Source organism: Lissotriton helveticus, chromosome 1_1 (assembly GCF_964261635.1).
Source record: "Lissotriton helveticus chromosome 1_1, aLisHel1.1, whole genome shotgun sequence".
Classification (NCBI taxonomy): domain Eukaryota; kingdom Metazoa; phylum Chordata; class Amphibia; order Caudata; family Salamandridae; genus Lissotriton; species Lissotriton helveticus.
In genome coordinates this window covers 465,222,808-465,240,680 of record NC_136057.1, presented here as the reverse complement: position 1 = coordinate 465,240,680, position 17,873 = coordinate 465,222,808, and the positions used below count along the sequence as shown (strand labels likewise).

General features: G+C 42.9%; 1 protein-coding gene across 2 annotated transcripts in view; it reads right to left on the bottom strand.

Annotated features, from left to right (window-relative positions):
* EFCAB6 (EF-hand calcium binding domain 6) overlaps positions 1 to 17,873 on the bottom strand; it is an 803,637-nt gene that overhangs the window by 697,129 nt on the left and 88,635 nt on the right. For both annotated transcript variants that reach the window (XM_078673866.1, XM_078673867.1), the window contains exon 6: positions 5,380 to 5,516. In XM_078673866.1, coding sequence (XP_078529992.1) covers positions 5,380 to 5,516 — 137 coding nt within the window. The remainder of the gene's footprint in view (positions 1 to 5,379; positions 5,517 to 17,873) is intronic.

Below are 17,873 nucleotides of genomic sequence, written 5' to 3'. Positions count from 1 at the left end.
AATAAAGCACTTCTTAACATGCCGTGATAAAATATTCAGTCATAAAAAAGGTGATGGAACCACTGAAACCCTGAATAGCCTTTTTAGGTCTGGTCTTTGAGATAGTTTTAGCTGCCTTGTCAGACTATTGCTTTACCTAAAAAAGTCATACAATGTATACACAGAGGGGCTTTTGGTCAGCGGAATTCAGCAACTGCTCTGTTTACTTGCCATTCATATTTTGGTTCTACCCACCACAGCATAAGTAGATGGAAATACTTAACTATTGGCTCTCTGCACTGTGAATGACTGTGCACAGCCTAAGAACACATCCGCTTAAAAATAGTTCCTTTCTTTTCCTTTCTTTTCCGTGAAAAAACTGTTAGTGGGTTTATTTTTTTTAATATATTACCTTTAAATAGTGGCTGTTTATTTGTCCTGTTTATTTGTCCTACACACTTGTGTATCTTGCCGTCTTTTTATACTTACTGTTGCAAGTAAAAGTTTAAGTGTCTAAATGACATTGTAACATTGTAGCTGCCTGCAATTTGAGTGCTTGGCTAAGTGGTGATTTATGCTGGTCTCTGTCCCGTGATAATAATACAATTAAGCGATCCCTACCAGAGATGGCGCGTCCTGCGATTCTGCAACCGGCTCAACTCGAGCCGTGATCTGGATGGTCTAATTGACTCAAAAGCGGGATAATCTGAAATACACGCTATCATTGGTCCAAATCGATCCACTTCTCTCGACCTGTACTACCTCCCCGCCTAAGGATCTGTCTTGCATGAAAGGCAATTGTTGATAATTCCAAGACAAACATGATTTATATATTTGTCCTGAAGATGATGCCAATTATATTATTTTTCGGCATCGAAAGGTCGTCGACACAATAGGATCATATGTACTGAATATGCTTGTAAATACTATGTACAATGGTCACTCAAACTACAATCAAGTCTGTTCACTGATTATAAGTATACAGACCGATTAGCTCGTTCTTGCCTATATTTGTTGTTTTGTCTTGTTCACTGTGGGTCACGGGCTGTGCCCCCTTGACATTACTTTCTGATTGTGTGCATCGCCAAATAAATTCCTGTCCGGCTGGATAATGGACATAAATACAATTCCAGTTTGTGTCTATTCTTACCCTGATCACCCAAACTACTAGGGTCCACTGTTTTTTGTAATAAATTATTAATACAATTAATGGCACAACTGAAAACATTGTCATTTAAAATAAATCACTAGGAAAATAGCCAAAGAATGTTTGTTCATTATTGCTAGAATATGACATCCATGTTTAGTTGGATATGTGTTTTCTTTTCCCTTTTTATTTTGTGGTATTTGTGTACAATAAAAAAGCGCACAAGCTTGTAACAAAGTTTAAATTGTTTTTCAATTGTAGTTCTATCTTGGTTGTTACGAAATTAAGATTGCATGTTTAACCAAAAAAGATTATGTCAGAAACTTTATTTTTTTAATGAAGATTTCACATAACAAAATATTTAAGCACCTTCAGAGCTCCTTGCACACGAGTATAAAAAGGAGAACCTCACAGCTCAATGAGGCATCCCTTGTTCCAGGTAAAAGGCATGCACGAGTGGGTCCCCGTCGAGAAAAAACAAATATTCATCTATTTCCCCAAAAATGGTGATAAAGTGAAAAGGGGGGCAGCCTAGCTTAAACATGGCGACAATGTACTTCCATTAACACAGCCAGTCTGGGAGGCCACCCTGCAACTACAAAGCGGTGATGTCTATATGTTACATATTGTATGTTGTATAAAAACAATAAAAACTACTTTGGAATTATAAAAAAAACGCTCCCTTGCACAATACGAGGACAGCACCATTAGGAGTGTAAAAGGAAATGAGCCATATAAGGTCATCAAAGGACTCGCACCTAAGACGTTCATCAGCCTAAATATCTAATATAGGTCATTCTATTTAAAAATGTAATCGGAATGTTTTATGTGAGTGTTGCTTGGCAATATTGCAAGAATTGCTATTGCTATTAGCTGTATGCATTTAACTATACAAATAAACTTTTACTTCCTTAATAAATACAGTTTAAGTCTGATGGGCTGTTTTGTGCCGACAAAGCATAAAATGCATCATTTATATTTTCAGAATTAGTGTGAGATTATTCTTGGGGCATTTGTTGATGGTGTTTATTCCATTCACCCACGTCTATTCCTTGTCTGAACCCGAGAGGGCAGTTCTAAAGAATTACTTTAAAGAAAATTAACACATCTTATTGTTCACTCTTGCTCACTTTAGGTCATTCTCTATTTTTTGTAAGTTTTAAAGATCATTCTATATTTGTAATACTTCCGATTACATTAGATAAGTGTTCCCCCCCCACACTGATTACATGGAACTAAAAATTAATGTCCTGAGCTGGCCATGGCCCCAAAAATGTAACTTCAGGAATTAATGACTGCTGCCGCTGAATGTTTTGCAGCAACTGTTTGATCTTTGTGCTATGGTGAAAAGCAATATCCAAGGACGGTTTAAGGTCCTTCATGCATGTCTTTATAGTCCACCTCCAGTTTATGTTTTTGGTGATCAAGTTAAGCTTTTACCTGGTTTCCTTTATTCATATTATAGGCTCACTAAACTGACAACTTGTTTGCTTTATAATTGAGCTATTCGACAATCTAGTGGTTGTTTGAACACTTCCTTCACCTTGACCTATACATCATGCTGCAAGTCAAAACATACTCACAATGTGTACCTCCTCTTCCTCTTCCTGCTGTGTCAGAAGGGAAATGTACAGAAATTCCTAAACAAAAAGATACTAACATAACCCCTAACTTTATCTCACCTAGAGATTGAAGGGATAACATACTATCTCAGTTTCCTAAAGAAGAAATAAATAGTAATGGATCAGTGTGCTATTAAGGAGCAACGTCTAGCTCAACCAGGATTTTTTCAGAGGATGACATGGTTCACATTTATAATTCTAGTCGCGCACTGCAAAGCAATGTAAAAGGCTCAACAAAGAACAGCCTGTGTTTTTGACCGACTCTCATGTCTAGACTGGTTTACATGAATCTGGGGCTTGTAATTTGGATGTCATTACTAAATTCCCATCTAGAGTTGTAGTAACTGGTAACATGCTGGACATATGGAAGACAAGCAGTCCTCTCTCATCGTCTTCCGCAGTTGATGAGAAAGCATGCACTTGGGATGGAGGTTATTTATCATACAGTGCACATCTGGACTTAAATAACAAAAAAACAGAGCTATCTGGATCCAAGGTACAACCAAAGGGCCTTCTACATTAATGGAGTACTACTACTATATATTATCATTATGTCTGAATTTGAATAAAAAATGACATACCCTCACCCACCACCTTAGGTGGCATGCTTCATAATTATTCCTCCTCTGATCTTAGCATTAACATGTAACATGTTTCAGCCTTTCTAGGGGCCCAAACAGGTCCAGGTGGAACCTCAGGATTGTGAGCTCCATTATTCACTCTACTCTCATTCACACATGAATGCTCTCCAAATGTGTGCCTAATACACGAGGTACTCGCTGTTGAAACGGTAGTCACCTGCTTGCATTAAAGATCCTGGAAGATATAAAACAGATAAAACACACTGATATAAAAAAACATGAAGGAGCTATCTTCACTCCCTGGAATCAGATGTTCACTATTATGAATGCGTTTTTAAAATAACTAGTAGACTGCGACAAGCATAAGACCATAAAAAGCACTGCAAACGCATGCAGGTGATGATGATTACTGCAAAGTTTGTAGACTATGGCATCCAGCACTCAGTGGTTCATAGCTCTTGTGATCCACTTTACCCTTTAGTATCCTTAACCGGATCTGGAATACTTGAAGCCCCATGGAGGATGCAGCACTAGGCCTCCCTTGTAGTCACATACTGTTTAGGGAGATGGATTAAAGAACCCCAAAATCTGATTAGGTTTGGCAAAATAATTTATACTCAAGTAAAGGCCCAAATCAAGCCTTCACTTATGTCTTCAAAGGGTACCACCTGCCATTAGCCCAGTAGATGTGTAGCCACTGAATGTTATCGGCATCAGCCGTGGGCTTGCCTTAAGTAGAAAGAGCCCATGTCAACAAATGTGTGTGTCTGATGTGCGCATTAACATCACTCATGAAGAAAACTAGCATGAGGGAGTGTGGAAACTGGATGCCGTACATGGTTACCATATTGGGAGCAGATGTGAGTACCCATCATGTAAGATGCGACTAGTCAATAGAGAGTTAGTTTGCCCATGCTGCATTAAGGGTGAGAGGAGGGTAATGAAGTGTGTCCCAAGTCTGCCCTTTTGTCAGTAGCCATTGGTCCATATCTAATATGTACATGGACTTAGGATGTGCATAATGAAAGAACAAGAAGGATAAAAGGAGGTTTGTAAGCTCAAAAACATAAGTGCATGCAGGCAGATCAATATAAAGGGTGTTACCTAGTCTCCAAAGATATAAAGAATCAAAGAGATGAAATTTGCATTGGTAGGAAATGTCATATGAATCTATATTTGTGCGGGACAATGTATGTTAGGAACCAATTATTATGATCACATAACAATGTGAGAGGTTGTAACCTTATGGCTAATAAAAGGTTATTGTGTGAAAATCCGCGTCAAAATAAGCCATGCAATTCTCCCAATACATCACACGTCCTTGCCAACTGGCACACAGATCGTACTTGCAGCCAAGGAATATCCTCATTGAGGCCATTTATGTGTGTTTTCACATGATAAATCTAACATTGTTCTTTGTTGTGCAGCAATGCCTCCATCGTGATAATGCCCGGCTGATGAAGAGTTTGCCCATATACTAGGGTAACCAAGACCATTGAACTGCGTCTTATGACATCTTTGGGAGTAAAGGAAACATACCAACTGCAATACAACCAATGATATCTATATGAGTAGATGCCTCTCTGATCTTAGCTACATCGGTATGACATCCAAAGAGATCAGAATCAACGAGCATCGGAGTAATATCCACCACAAACACAATACAAAACACATCACAGCTTATTGCACGGATCGAGGACACTCAGGAAATGATATACAAGGGGTGATCTTTCATTTTGTGGCTTAAGATCACAAACCATACCAGCACTGCACCATGCCTATTGTTGGTAAATTGAGTACCATCAAATTAGGAAATAGTAGTAACTGTTATTTACTGTGCTTGCAAATGATAGCGTTGTATGGTGGTACAAAGGTCCAGACATAATGTTATAATTATTATTGTAATGTCAAGCCAATCATAATGATATACCACTGACAGTAGTTTTAAAACTTAACATTTCACATTTACTACTGTGATTACATGGAGCCATAACGCACAAAGAAAATCAATTATGCATTAAAAGAGGCTTTAGAAATACTATATACTTACTTCTCAAATTCTGCCTCTTTAATCTTAAAACAATAGTTCTCAAGAATTCGTCTCAATTCATGCCTCTGCAGATGGCCATTCTGGTTGTAGTCAAAAAGTCTAAATGATCTGACAACATTTTTAAGATTTGCTGATATCTAAAAATACAAAACAGGTAAAAATGATAAAATTATTTTTATATTAAAACCAAATATTTCACAGAATGTTTAACAATGTATAGTTCTTTTAGTTAACGTATTGAAAATGTTTGACCAATTTGCTGTAGTAGATGCAACCAACAAACTTGTTATAAAAATAAATAAAGTGCGAAAATAACTGATAGGAGTTCTGAAGATAATAAACTAAAACTTAGGAAGATCAACATTGCAAGACATACATACATTTTAGGACAGCGGGGTGTACAGAATCTCTTGTGTTTTTAAGGCGTAACAGTAGCAAAATGAAAATGATTCTCCATTATTTTGATTTTCATACATGTGAATGAAGGATCAATGGAAGGAAAGAGCAAACTTCAATATGTTAAAATGGTTATAGGCCTTCTAAATGCTCAGGCAGGCAAAAGGCAACTTTCCTAAAGTTACATTTCCGAAATATATATTGAAAGTCTGACTTTCCCATTCCATTGGATTTTTAATAAATATTAAAAAACAGTTGTTAAATTACGTTTATACCTGAACAATGTCAAAAGTTAATATAATAAGGAAAATGGCAGAAGACCCAGGAAAAAAACACTGCACCTAACCCCTTATCTCCTAAAGTGCTTACCAAGGTTCAAAGAGTATACCTTCCACTCTGTGCACTCCCTGTAAGCACGCTCTACCAAAAAGTGACACCCTAAGCTAGGGAGGGTCAATAAACATGAAGAACAGGGTTGCACCACATTTACAAAAAATTACAAAGTTATTCAACAGTTTTTCAAAGAATTCAAAAATTGGTAAGGATTTTTTTCTTCTCTTTATTACGTTTTTCTTAGAGTTCCTTCATATTTACATAGCAAAAAACAGTCAACGCATTTCATCTATATACAAATAGACTTCTTCAGGGCGCTACAGATGTCGAAAAAACAATTGCGTAATCCACTCCTAAAATAAGTTAGTTTGTTCTATTTCAAACATCAACCCAGAATATTTAGAGAATCAGCGACATCTCCTCCATCCCTTAATCCACAGCGCATGTGTAAAAAGGTGTTTCAAATGGATGGAAGAAATAGGACAGGTAAGCCCATCATAAAGCACTACAATCGGTGCCAATCAGGAAAACTATTGATTCCCCTCTCGAGCCCGGTATCAGGAGCAATGTCAAAAGTTCCAGATTAAAGTTTACAATCTGTAGTTTGACATTTTCTAGGATTCAGCAACAGCCCTAGCTGTTGAGACCTCACCATTGGAAGAACATGCCAATTTTAATTACACACATGTTTCACTTTTAAATATCAGGCATCCTACCTAGTGGGCAAGAAGATGTACTTAGGGGTGACGTATTATTATTTAAAAGTAGGGTTTCCTGCCTGTCAAAAAGGGTTGTTTTGACACGTGTGACAGCAGGATTTAAAGCTGCCGCAGGCTACACATTGTAGGCCTAAAGCTATGTTTTCCAGATCCACTATGTGGATGGCACAATAGGTGTTTCAATCCAGAGTTGGCATTCAACTTCCAGGCCATGTGTACATTTTCTATATCATATGCTAGGGGCGTAGACAAACAAATAAGTCAATTAGGGGTAAGCCACTGTAATCATGTTTAAAGGTGAAATACAGGCACTTTACATCACTTAACAAGTTCTGAATCCAGAAGAAAAGATAGGGCAAAAATTGAGGAAAAACTACAAAAAAGATGGTAATTTCCTACAGCACTATTGACTAATATATTAGGGTTTAATTAGCCATTTACTGGTAAAACAGGAAAATCCAACTCCTAAGACATAGAAATGTATCTCTCAATAATACTATTGATATTGTTAAAAGTGTTTAAGTATCCACACATACTGTAAAGGTGATTGAAAATGCTAAACAAACTTATAGAAACAATTGCTCCGTTTCTGCCTAGGAGTCTAAAGAAAAGCATGACAACAAACTAAAGATAATCACAAAATAATTAATGTTTTTCTAATAAATTCAGATGCTATTGCAGTGGTTCTGAATCTCATTCCACTAATGTTAGGAACTGTTCAGCATCCGCTCCATCAATTTCAATGTGAAATAAAACAGTTAAAATGTATGGAGTACAAGAGGTTGTAAAATTAAATCTGATGTTTCAGAAAAGGACATAGAAGTCGGAGTGACAAAAGTAATGAAATTTAAAACTCTTACCGTAGTGATGAGGAACCTATTAAATCTCTGGAGTGTGACATAGGGCCTAATTATGATGGTGATGAAACCGCCACCGACAGCCTGCCAGGTTAGCAGGTTTTACCCCCGCCACATTACAATGGCGGGTGTGTCTTTGGCGGTCGGGAAAACCGACCGCCGCGGTTCCGACAGGCTCAAGGAGCCCGTCAGACCATTGGAGGGGAATCATATTCCTACAACGGTGGCGGTAGCTGGCAGGCACCACCGTAGGGAATATGATGTACCTTTCCGCCTGCCTTTTTCATGGCGAGTAACCCTCCATGAAAAGGCAGGTGGAAAGGGACTCTGGGGGCCTCTAGTGGGCCCTCCTTCCACCCTGCACCCCAGATGTGGGCACTGGGGAGCACCTATGGTACCACCTACATATCCCTGCAGAACATGGTGCCTGCCACATAGTGCAGGAATATGTTACATGTCCCATTTTTACACTGCGGCAGGTGCTACAGCCAGCAGCACCCGTTGCAATGTAAAATATAGGTATTGCAATTGCCGAGATGGCAGTCACATTGTAATTACCCTTTCGGAACACCGCCTTGTAGGTAGGCAGTCTCACTCCCCCCGATACGATAGTTATCAGCCCCATAGTGATTTATGGGGTTTGCACCCAAGTTTTGGCTGATTCCAGCTCTCCTTTTACTATTATATTGGACCAATTATTTGACTTCAATTTGCCTAAAAAGAAAATAGGAAAGATGGATATTGTTTTAAAAAACTGAAAACAACATCAATGTGATTAGATTTTTATGTGCATAATTTAAATTCAGCAACTTACAAAAATGTGGGTAACGTTTATGTAGCAATTAGTGGACAACATTCACTAGAATGTGCCATCAAGTCAATCTTGTCATGATCTTTAGACCAAAAATATGCTATGCTTACCTCTTGCATTTCAACTCAAGATGAACATCTTGTAAAAACACTAGAATACTTTAAGAATGTGTTTAGTAAACACTAGGACGCATTCAAGGGTTCACTCACCACATTAAACTTAAGTAAGATGGAGTCCCATTCACATACACTCCAAGGAACGTTCCTTCAGCATTAGGAAAGGAGTTATCTGCAATGCTACACAACATGTGTTTGGAATGCATTATTTAGCCTGTTGAAACCTCTGAATGGGATTCACCTTTTTTATCATTTATAAACAAAACATGCTGGTTAAGGTTATGTGCTCACTTAAGATTTTTGAACAGGCACATTCTTGTGGATTGTCATCCACTCCTTAACATTTAAAATACAATGTTTTACTATAGAAGAAGCTACGTTTTTTTCAACCCAGCATCTTTAGCCTGCATACCACAAGTCTGAAATAGCCAAAGAATGTTATCATATGACTACATTTATAACAACTGGTGGAGCTGTCTGTTAGTTACACATGCAAAAAGAACAAATGATGGGCAGAATGCTGAACAGTGTAAACATTCACCCCCAGTCACAGATCTGGGTTTAATCCAACATATTTTTCTCACCACACCACTCCAGTTTGGACCCAGCCATATCTAAACCAGTCTTCATGCTCCTACTCATGGGAGCAGTCCAGCCTGAACAGCCAGGCCAGGTCCTCCCTGGACTGGAAACAAGCATCCTGGGACTAGATTTGGGGTATCACCACTCATCGGCCAGGCAAGCTTGAATCCAGCGGTACGGTGAGCACAGGACCCACGTCTTAGCATACCCTTTTAACTCAGGGGAACAAAAACAAAAAGAACAGATAAGGGATGGAATTGTGAACAATGCAAACATTCACCCCCAGTCACAGATCTGTGTTTAATCCAACATTTATTTTCTCAACATGACACATCAGTTTGGACCCAACCATATGCAAATCAGTATTGGAACAGTCCAGCTCAAACTGCCAGGACAGGTCCTCCCTGGACCGGAAACAAGCATCATGGGACCAGTTTCGTGGTATCACCACTTATCAGCCACGCTAGCTTGAATCCAGTGGCAAAGTGAGCACAGGACCCACGTCTGCGCATACCCTTCCCATCATGGGTGACACCAGCAAAAAGAACCGATGATGTCCGAAATGTTGAACAATACAGACATGCACCCCTACTCACAAATCTGGGTTTAATTAATTGTTTTTTGCTCACCACGCCACCCCAGTTTGGACCCAGCCATATGCAACTCAGTCTTGACCTGCTCCTCATGTGAACAGTCCAGTCCTGAACAGCCAAATCATGTTCTCCCCGGACAGGAAATAAGCATCCAGGGACCGGTTTCGGGGTATTATCCCTTATCAGCCAGGCTAGCTTGATTCCAGAGGCACAGTGAGCATGGGAACATGTCCGAGCCTACCCTTCCCACTTAGGGTGACAAAAGCAAAAAGACACAAATGATGGATGGAATGCTGAACAATGCAAACATTCCCACCCCAGTCACAGATCTGGGTTTATTCCATCATTTGTTTGCTCACCATGCCTAGACTTCACCCTGCAGCAGGAACCCTGGGCTTATCACTGCTCAGCGATACTCTGCAGCACGCATAAGGCTGCTAGACCCCAGACACCGCTATCCCAACTGCTGCCATGCCACACCACAACACGGTAGGAACTTTCACTTGCACCCACTGCTGGTTATCCCGCAGTTACCCATCCACAACTCCATGAAAATAATGACACCCTCTCAAACCCCAACACACGCCACACAAGCACCAACAATGCCTACACCCCTACCCCCACATTACACCACAGCAAACCCACATGTCAACACCCATTCTCATGCATGCTTTTCATCACACGATTCCTCAGCAAACACATAACCGTCTCTTTATCAAAGAGACCTGCCTCAACTGCTCATAAACTCCTGACATTTTCACAGCAATCCAAGCAGACTACAAGTCCGCTAGACAGGACCACCTACACAAGCCGGAAGAGGGCTCACTATCATCTACAGAGAATCTATTAAAAGCACAACATCCACAGCTGCAAATCTCCAAAAACTGAAATGAGCCCTCACCTCCCAACCACAAGCCACTTTTAACAACATCATCACAGGCTTTGTCGATCCACTCACCATCGGATCCAGAACCTACATTCTCTTCAGTGACGTCAATTTTCACCTGAAAGACCAAAACGACTCCGGCTCCACAGCACTCCTCAAAAGCTTGAGCAACATCGGACTCACCCAGCTTGTCTTAAAACCAACAAACACCACAGGACACACACTGGACCTCATATTCACCACAAGTGACAGCATTGAATACAACTCCACCACACTGCTCACATGGACCGGCCACTCCATCATCCACTTCCAAATCAACACACCTCAAGTCAACACCACCACCAGATTCAGCATTCCATGATGCAGCTAGGGCAAAATCACAGAAGCAGACTGGCTCAGCGCCCTCAGCACGGATCAACTTAGCCCCACAGTCAACTTTGACAAGGACATCAACAACTTCAACAACTGGATTAAACCCAACACGCACAGTAGATCAAACAGGCAAGTCAGCTGGTACACAGAAACCCTCTGAGACACCAAATGAAATTGTTAACAGCTAGGAAGGAAACAAAGAGCCAGCCTTGACACCATTGACAAAACTATCTAAAAAGCTGCACTCAGGCGCTATTGGAAAGCACTAGTGAACCACATTGAAGGAAGCTCTAACAGCTGCAAGGAGATCTTCTAGATCATCAAGGATTTCACTTCACCATCAGCCACTGTTAAGAACATTGCTGCCTCCCAACAACTCTGCAACAACCGATCCAACTTGTACCATAGCAAAATCGCCAACATCTTCAGTAATTTTGCACACCAACCCAACCCCAGACAACTCTTCAGTAATCCACCCATCACCAACCAAGATGGCCACCTGACTGACTGAATGGTCAACCCTAATTAGAAACAAAACAGCAGCAATCATGCAATCCACCCACTCCGGGGCTCCAACGGACCAATGCCCCCACCTCAATTACAACCTGGGAACATCACCAATGAGCCCCACCCTGACTCACATCAACACCACCATCACGTAGGCCACTTTCCCGGATGAATGGAAACTTGCAGAAATCAATACCCTCCTCAAGATGCCCACAGCTGACCTGAATGAACTAAGTAACTTCCGACCCATGTTCCAGCTGACCTATCCAGCCAAAGTGACTTAGAAGGCCATCAACAAGCAACTCACAACCCACCTCGTACTTCAGCATCTTCTAGACAATACTCAATCAGGATCCAGAAAGACCACAGCACTGAAACAGTACTCATGGTGGTCACCAACAATATTCAAATCATTCTGGGCTGAGGAGAAAGAATGGCCCTCATCCTGCTGGACCTCTCTGCAGCCTTCAACATGGTCTCCTACAATACCCTCATCATAAGACTCCGTAAGATTGGCATACAAGGTTCCGCTCTCAAATGGATCAGTTTCTTCCTCACTGGAAGAACCTAAAGGGTTAGGCTGCCACCCTTCACATCAGAGAGAAACTGATATGTGGAGTCCCACATTAATTTTGTCCCTCCGCCTCACTGTTTTGAACATATACATGACACCGATCGCCAGCATCATCCAATCATAAAACTATCACCGTTATCTCCTACGCTGATAACACCCAACTCATCCTCCTTCTGAAAGACGATGCAAACACCAAGAGAACCAACTTTATCAACTACATGACCATTGAAGTAGAGTGGATGTGAACCAACTGCCTGACGCTCCACTCTGACAAGACGGAACTACTGGTCTTTGGCAACAATACATCCCAATGGAATTCTACCTGGTGGCCAAAGGAGGTAGGACAAACACCCACACCCACAGACCAAGCAAACAATCTAGGGATCATCCAAGATGACAAGCTCAATATGATGGCTCATGTCAAAAAAGTGTGCACCTCCCGCTTTCACATCCTACAAATGCTGCAAAAGATCTTTAAATGGTTGCCTCAGAATACCAGACGGACTGTCACACAAGCATCCATCATCAGTAGTCAGGACTAAGGCAACGTTCCCTATTCTAGAATCTCCAAACAAGTCCTACACAGACTCTCTGCCTCACTATCACTTGCACACACTCCCTGCATCCACAAAAGCAAAACTGGAGGTCGCTCATTCTCCTACATGTCACCCAAGACACAAAACTAAAACGACCTACCTCAATACATCAGAGCCTTCTCGTCACTTCTTGAGTTCTGCAAGAAGCTGAAAACCTGCCTCTTTGTTTAAGCGCCTTGGGGTCCTCACACCTGCATACCTGCCCAAGCACCTCAATACCCTCTCAGATGCCTAGTGAGCTTTACAGATCATCATAACTTAACATAACAGGGACTACCACTCATCCATTTGATTGCTCAATGCTATCCAATGATACCTTCCTCCATACCTCTTCAGTAGCAGCGTTGTTCTGCCCAGCAGCAGATCTATCCCAAAATAAGTAGTTACCCATCAGATTTTACACTGAAGTCTGTCAGTCTCTAGAATGTCAGTTGGGGTGGGGGAGTCACAGAGTGCCTACACTGAAGTCATGAGGATGATTATGGGACTCCAACAAAGTACTGACTAGACAGCATCGGGCACTAGCAGATTGACACCTACCCCACAGATGAAGCAAGACACATGCTAGTCCCCATCTTTACGTCCAGCAACAGAATCGGATACAGCCAAACATCGGAACTCACCAGGATGGACCACTCTATTGTACACTTCACCCTCACTGGCCCTCTGGAGCCACCCCCAACTGACACAGCACTCCCTAAAACAGCTGGACCAAAGTACCTCAACAGCAATGCACTAATTCCCCTAGCACAGCAATGCCAGAAACCGGTCCCCGGTAGCTTGTCTCCTTTCTGGTGAAGAATTGGCTTGGTAGTTTGGTCTGCCCTGTTCCCATGATGCACTGGGCCAGGGACAGACTAATTTGCATATAGCCAGGTTCTGAGCTGGGATGGGGCAGTGAGATAAATAACGGTGATGGATCAAGCCCTGATCTTTGGACTGGGTAAGAGTGGTCTGCTTAATTCAGACACTCTGTTCATCACCACCCCCTTTTCTGAATCGTTTTTGGCCACTATAGGTGTGGCAGGGTATACTCAGACATGAGTCCCTTTCTCACTGCTCCATCAGGATTCAAGCAAGCCGGGCCGAAGAGGCTGAAATGCCAGAAACCGGTCCCCGGTAGCTTGTCTCCTTTCTGGTGAAGAATTGGCTTGGTAGTTTGGTCTGCCCTGTTCCCATGATGCACTGGGCCAGGGACAGACTAATTTGCATATAGCCAGGTTCTGAGCTGGGATGGGGCAGTGAGATAAATAACGGTGATGGATCAAGCCCTGATCTTTGGACTGGGTAAGAGTGGTCTGCTTAATTCAGACACTCTGTTCATCACCACCCCCTTTTTCTGAATCACCACCAACCTGAACCAGACAGTAGAGAATTTCAACGCCTGGATCACCAAGTCGCTCCCACCAAACCAGGCAAAACACATAGAACCACCAAACGAGCCAGCTGGTATAAGCCGTAACTCAGCACATCAAAAGGCAACTGGAAAGAAGATGGTGAACCAACAGGAATGATGCCAACCAAACCGCCTACAAATTAGCCCTCAACAACTACCACCACCAGATCAAAGCTGCAAAAAAGGAAGCCCTGACACGCCACATCAAAACCAGCATCAACCAAATCAAGGAACTCTTCACCATCGTCAGAGAGTTCACCTGCCTATCAACCAAAGAAAACTCGATCCCTCCCCTCACAGGAACTTTGAGATGCACTCGCCGACTACTTTTGCAACAAGATAGCAACCATCTAAAGAAACTTAGATCCCCAACTTTCTGACCTCCTCTGCACTACATCAACCACAACCACCAGATTACTGCATGGAATCAACTTAACACACCAACAATGACCACCCTAATGAACTCCATCCACTCAGGAGCACCCACCGACCCATGCCCCCATTGACTCTTCAACATCGGAAGCAACAAGATCAGACACCAGATCACCACCATCCGCAATGTCTCAATAACTACAGCCACCTTTCCCGACACATGGAAACGCCAAGGTCAGAACCCTTCTCAAGAAACCATCTGCAGACCGCAGAGAGCTCCGGATCTACCGTCCCATATCCCTCTTCCCATACCATGCCAAAGTCCTGGAGCAGGCCATCAACCTCCAACTAACTGATCATCTGGAAAGATACAAACTGCTGGACCCATCCCAATTGGAGTCAAAGCCAACCACAGCACTGATACAGCCCTGATCGCAGCAACTGACAACATCGGATCCTACTGGACAGAGGAGAATCAGTCGCACTTATCCTCCTGGATCTCTCCGCTGCTTTCAACACCATCTCCCATCACACACTCATCAGTTGACTGCGTCAGAACGGAATCACAGACGATGCACTCAGATGGATGGCATCCTTCCTCATGGAACACACCCAGAGAGTCGGGCTCCTGCCCTATACCTCGCAACCCAAACACACCATCTGTGGATCACCTCAGGGCTCATTCCTCAGCCCTACCCTCTTCATCATCTACATGACACCACACTCAGATCACACAACATCAACATCATCTGTTACGCTAATGACACTCAACTCCTCCTCCCACTCTCAGCAAACCCCACCTTGACAAAGTCCAACTTCACAACTGCATGAAGAATGTTGCAACAGGAATGAAAGACAACTGCCTCAAACTCAACACTGACAAAACGGATATTCTGGTCTTCAACAGATACATCACTCTTTGGAATGACTCCTGGTGGCCAGCAGAGCTCGGACCTACCCCCATGCCGAAAGACCATGCCCGCAACCTCGGCATCATACTTGACAAGAAACTCTCCATAAAACGTCTGGTCAACGCCGTCGCTCACTTGCTTTCCATGTTCCACAAACCCTCAGGTGGCACCCGATCAGCACAAAGAAAATTGTGACGCAGGCACTAGTCACCAGCCGATTCGACTAAAACAATGCACTCTATGTCAGCACCTCCATTGTACTCATGTAAAGACTCCAGACAATTGAGAACGTAGCAGCCAGACTGATCTTCAACCTGCCCAAGAGGACGCACATCACCCAGCACCTGAAAGACCTCCACTGGCTTCCCATGAAGATGAGATGACAGTTCAAGCTTCTGACCCACGTCTACAAAGCCCTCCAAAAGCGAGGATAAGAGTACATGTCCCACCGCCTGACCTTTCACCAACCCACCAGAAACCTCAGCTCTGAACACCTCTCCCTCGCTCAAACACCTGTGCAGCTCCCAGCTGTGCATGAGGACGTTCCTTCTCCCAGCTCGCTGTCATAGCTTGGAACTCCCTCCACCTCCACACTTTACCCTCACTGAACCACTTCAGGAAGGGACTCAGCCGTGGCTTGTCAACTGATACCTGCAGCAAAGTGCCTGGATACCGCGCAGGGTGATTAGCCATGCTACACAAATACTACTTGATTGATTGATTTCCTGTGTCATATAAATGTAAAACAGGTGGAATCTGCATTTTACCACATTCTGATCGTGGTATAAAATCTCAGTACTATTCACAATTGAGATCCATAGTGCTGGAATTGTGTAAACACCCTGCATGCTAAGGCACGCAACACAAACCGTGCCTCTGGAATCTTTCTGGAGAACAAAGTCCATCCAAAACATATTAGGCAACCAGCTGCCTATCAGAATGCCCTGAACAGATGTTCAAACTCTAACAGTTTGCAAGCAGGTTCTTTCAGCTATTCTGCTTGGGGGAAAATGGGTTCGTGTTTAGGCACCTAGTGACTTTCTGGCCCATTTTGAGGTTCAGAACAGTAGAGATCATCTGCTGCAATTTAAGATGTTATAGTAGGGCACCAGAAACACCACATCAATTTGGGTACCAGCTACTTGCTCAATAGTTTCCTGAACATGGATGTTAATCCAAACAAGCATTATCAAAGACAATAGGTCCTGCTTATGCAAGAGCTATGCAAGAGAGTGGCTGATGTTCAGCATGGCTAAAAGCTAGGGTCATAGAGGAGAGTGGCGTAGAGTGGAGTGTCGTAGAGTGGTGCAGAGTACCATAGAGTGTAGTGGCATAGATTGCCACAAAGTGGAGTAGAGTTGCGTAAAGTGTGGTAAAGTGGAGATGTAGAGTGAAGTGGCGTAGAGTGGAGTAGAATGTCATAGAGAGGAGTAGAGTGTCGTAGAGCAGAGTGGAATAGAGTGAAGTTGCTTAGAGGGAAGTAGAGGGTTGTAGAGTGAAGTGGCATAGAGTGGACTAGTGTTGTGGAGTGGCACAGAGTGGGGCAGGGTGTCATAGAGTAGGGAGGCATAGAGTGGCGGAGAGTGGAGTGGTATAGAGTGGAGTGAAGTAGAGTGTCAGAGGGGAGCATCGTCGAGTGGGGTGAAGTGGAGTGGTGTAGAGTGGAGAAGAATGGTGTAGAATGAAGCAAAGTGGCGTAGAGTGGAGTAGAGGGGTGTAGAGTAGCATAGAGTGGAGTGGCATAGCATGAAGAGGTGTGGAGTGTCACAGAGTAGAGTGGCATAGAGTGACCAAAAGTGGAGTGACGTGGAGTACAGTATTGTGGAGTAGAGTAGAGTGGTGTGGAGAGACGTAGAACAGAGTAAAGTGTTGTGGAGTAACGTTGAGAAGCGTAGAGTGGAGTATAGTGGAGTGGCATAGAGTGGTGTGTCATACAGTGGAGAGGTGTGGAGTGGCATAGGGTGGAGTGGTGTAGAGTGGAGTAGAGTGGGGCAAACTGGCATAGAGTGGAGTGGCATAGAATGAAGTAGTGTCAGACTGGAGTAGAGTGTTGTAGAGTTGAGTGAAGTGTCAGAGTAAAGTGGCATAGAGTGTCATGGAGTGGAGCGACAGGGTAGAGTGGTGAAGAGTGGAGTGAAGTAAAATGAAGCAGTGTATTGTCAATTGAGGTGGCATGGAGTGTTGTGGAGTGGAGTGGCATGGAGCGGAGTATAATGTTGACCAGTAGAGTGGATTGGAGTAGAGTAAAGTGGAATAGAATGGAGGTGAGTAGAGTAGAGTAAAGGGTCCTGGAGTGGTGTAGAGTGGAGTATCATAGAGTGAAGTAGAGTTGCTTTGAGTAGAGTGGCAGGAGCGGTGTAGGGTGGAGTAGCATAGGGTGAAGTGGTGTAGATTAAAGTGTCATTGAGTGGAGAGGCATAGAGTGGAGGGTGTGGTGTAGGAAAGAGTGGAATAAAGGGTTGTGTAGTGATGT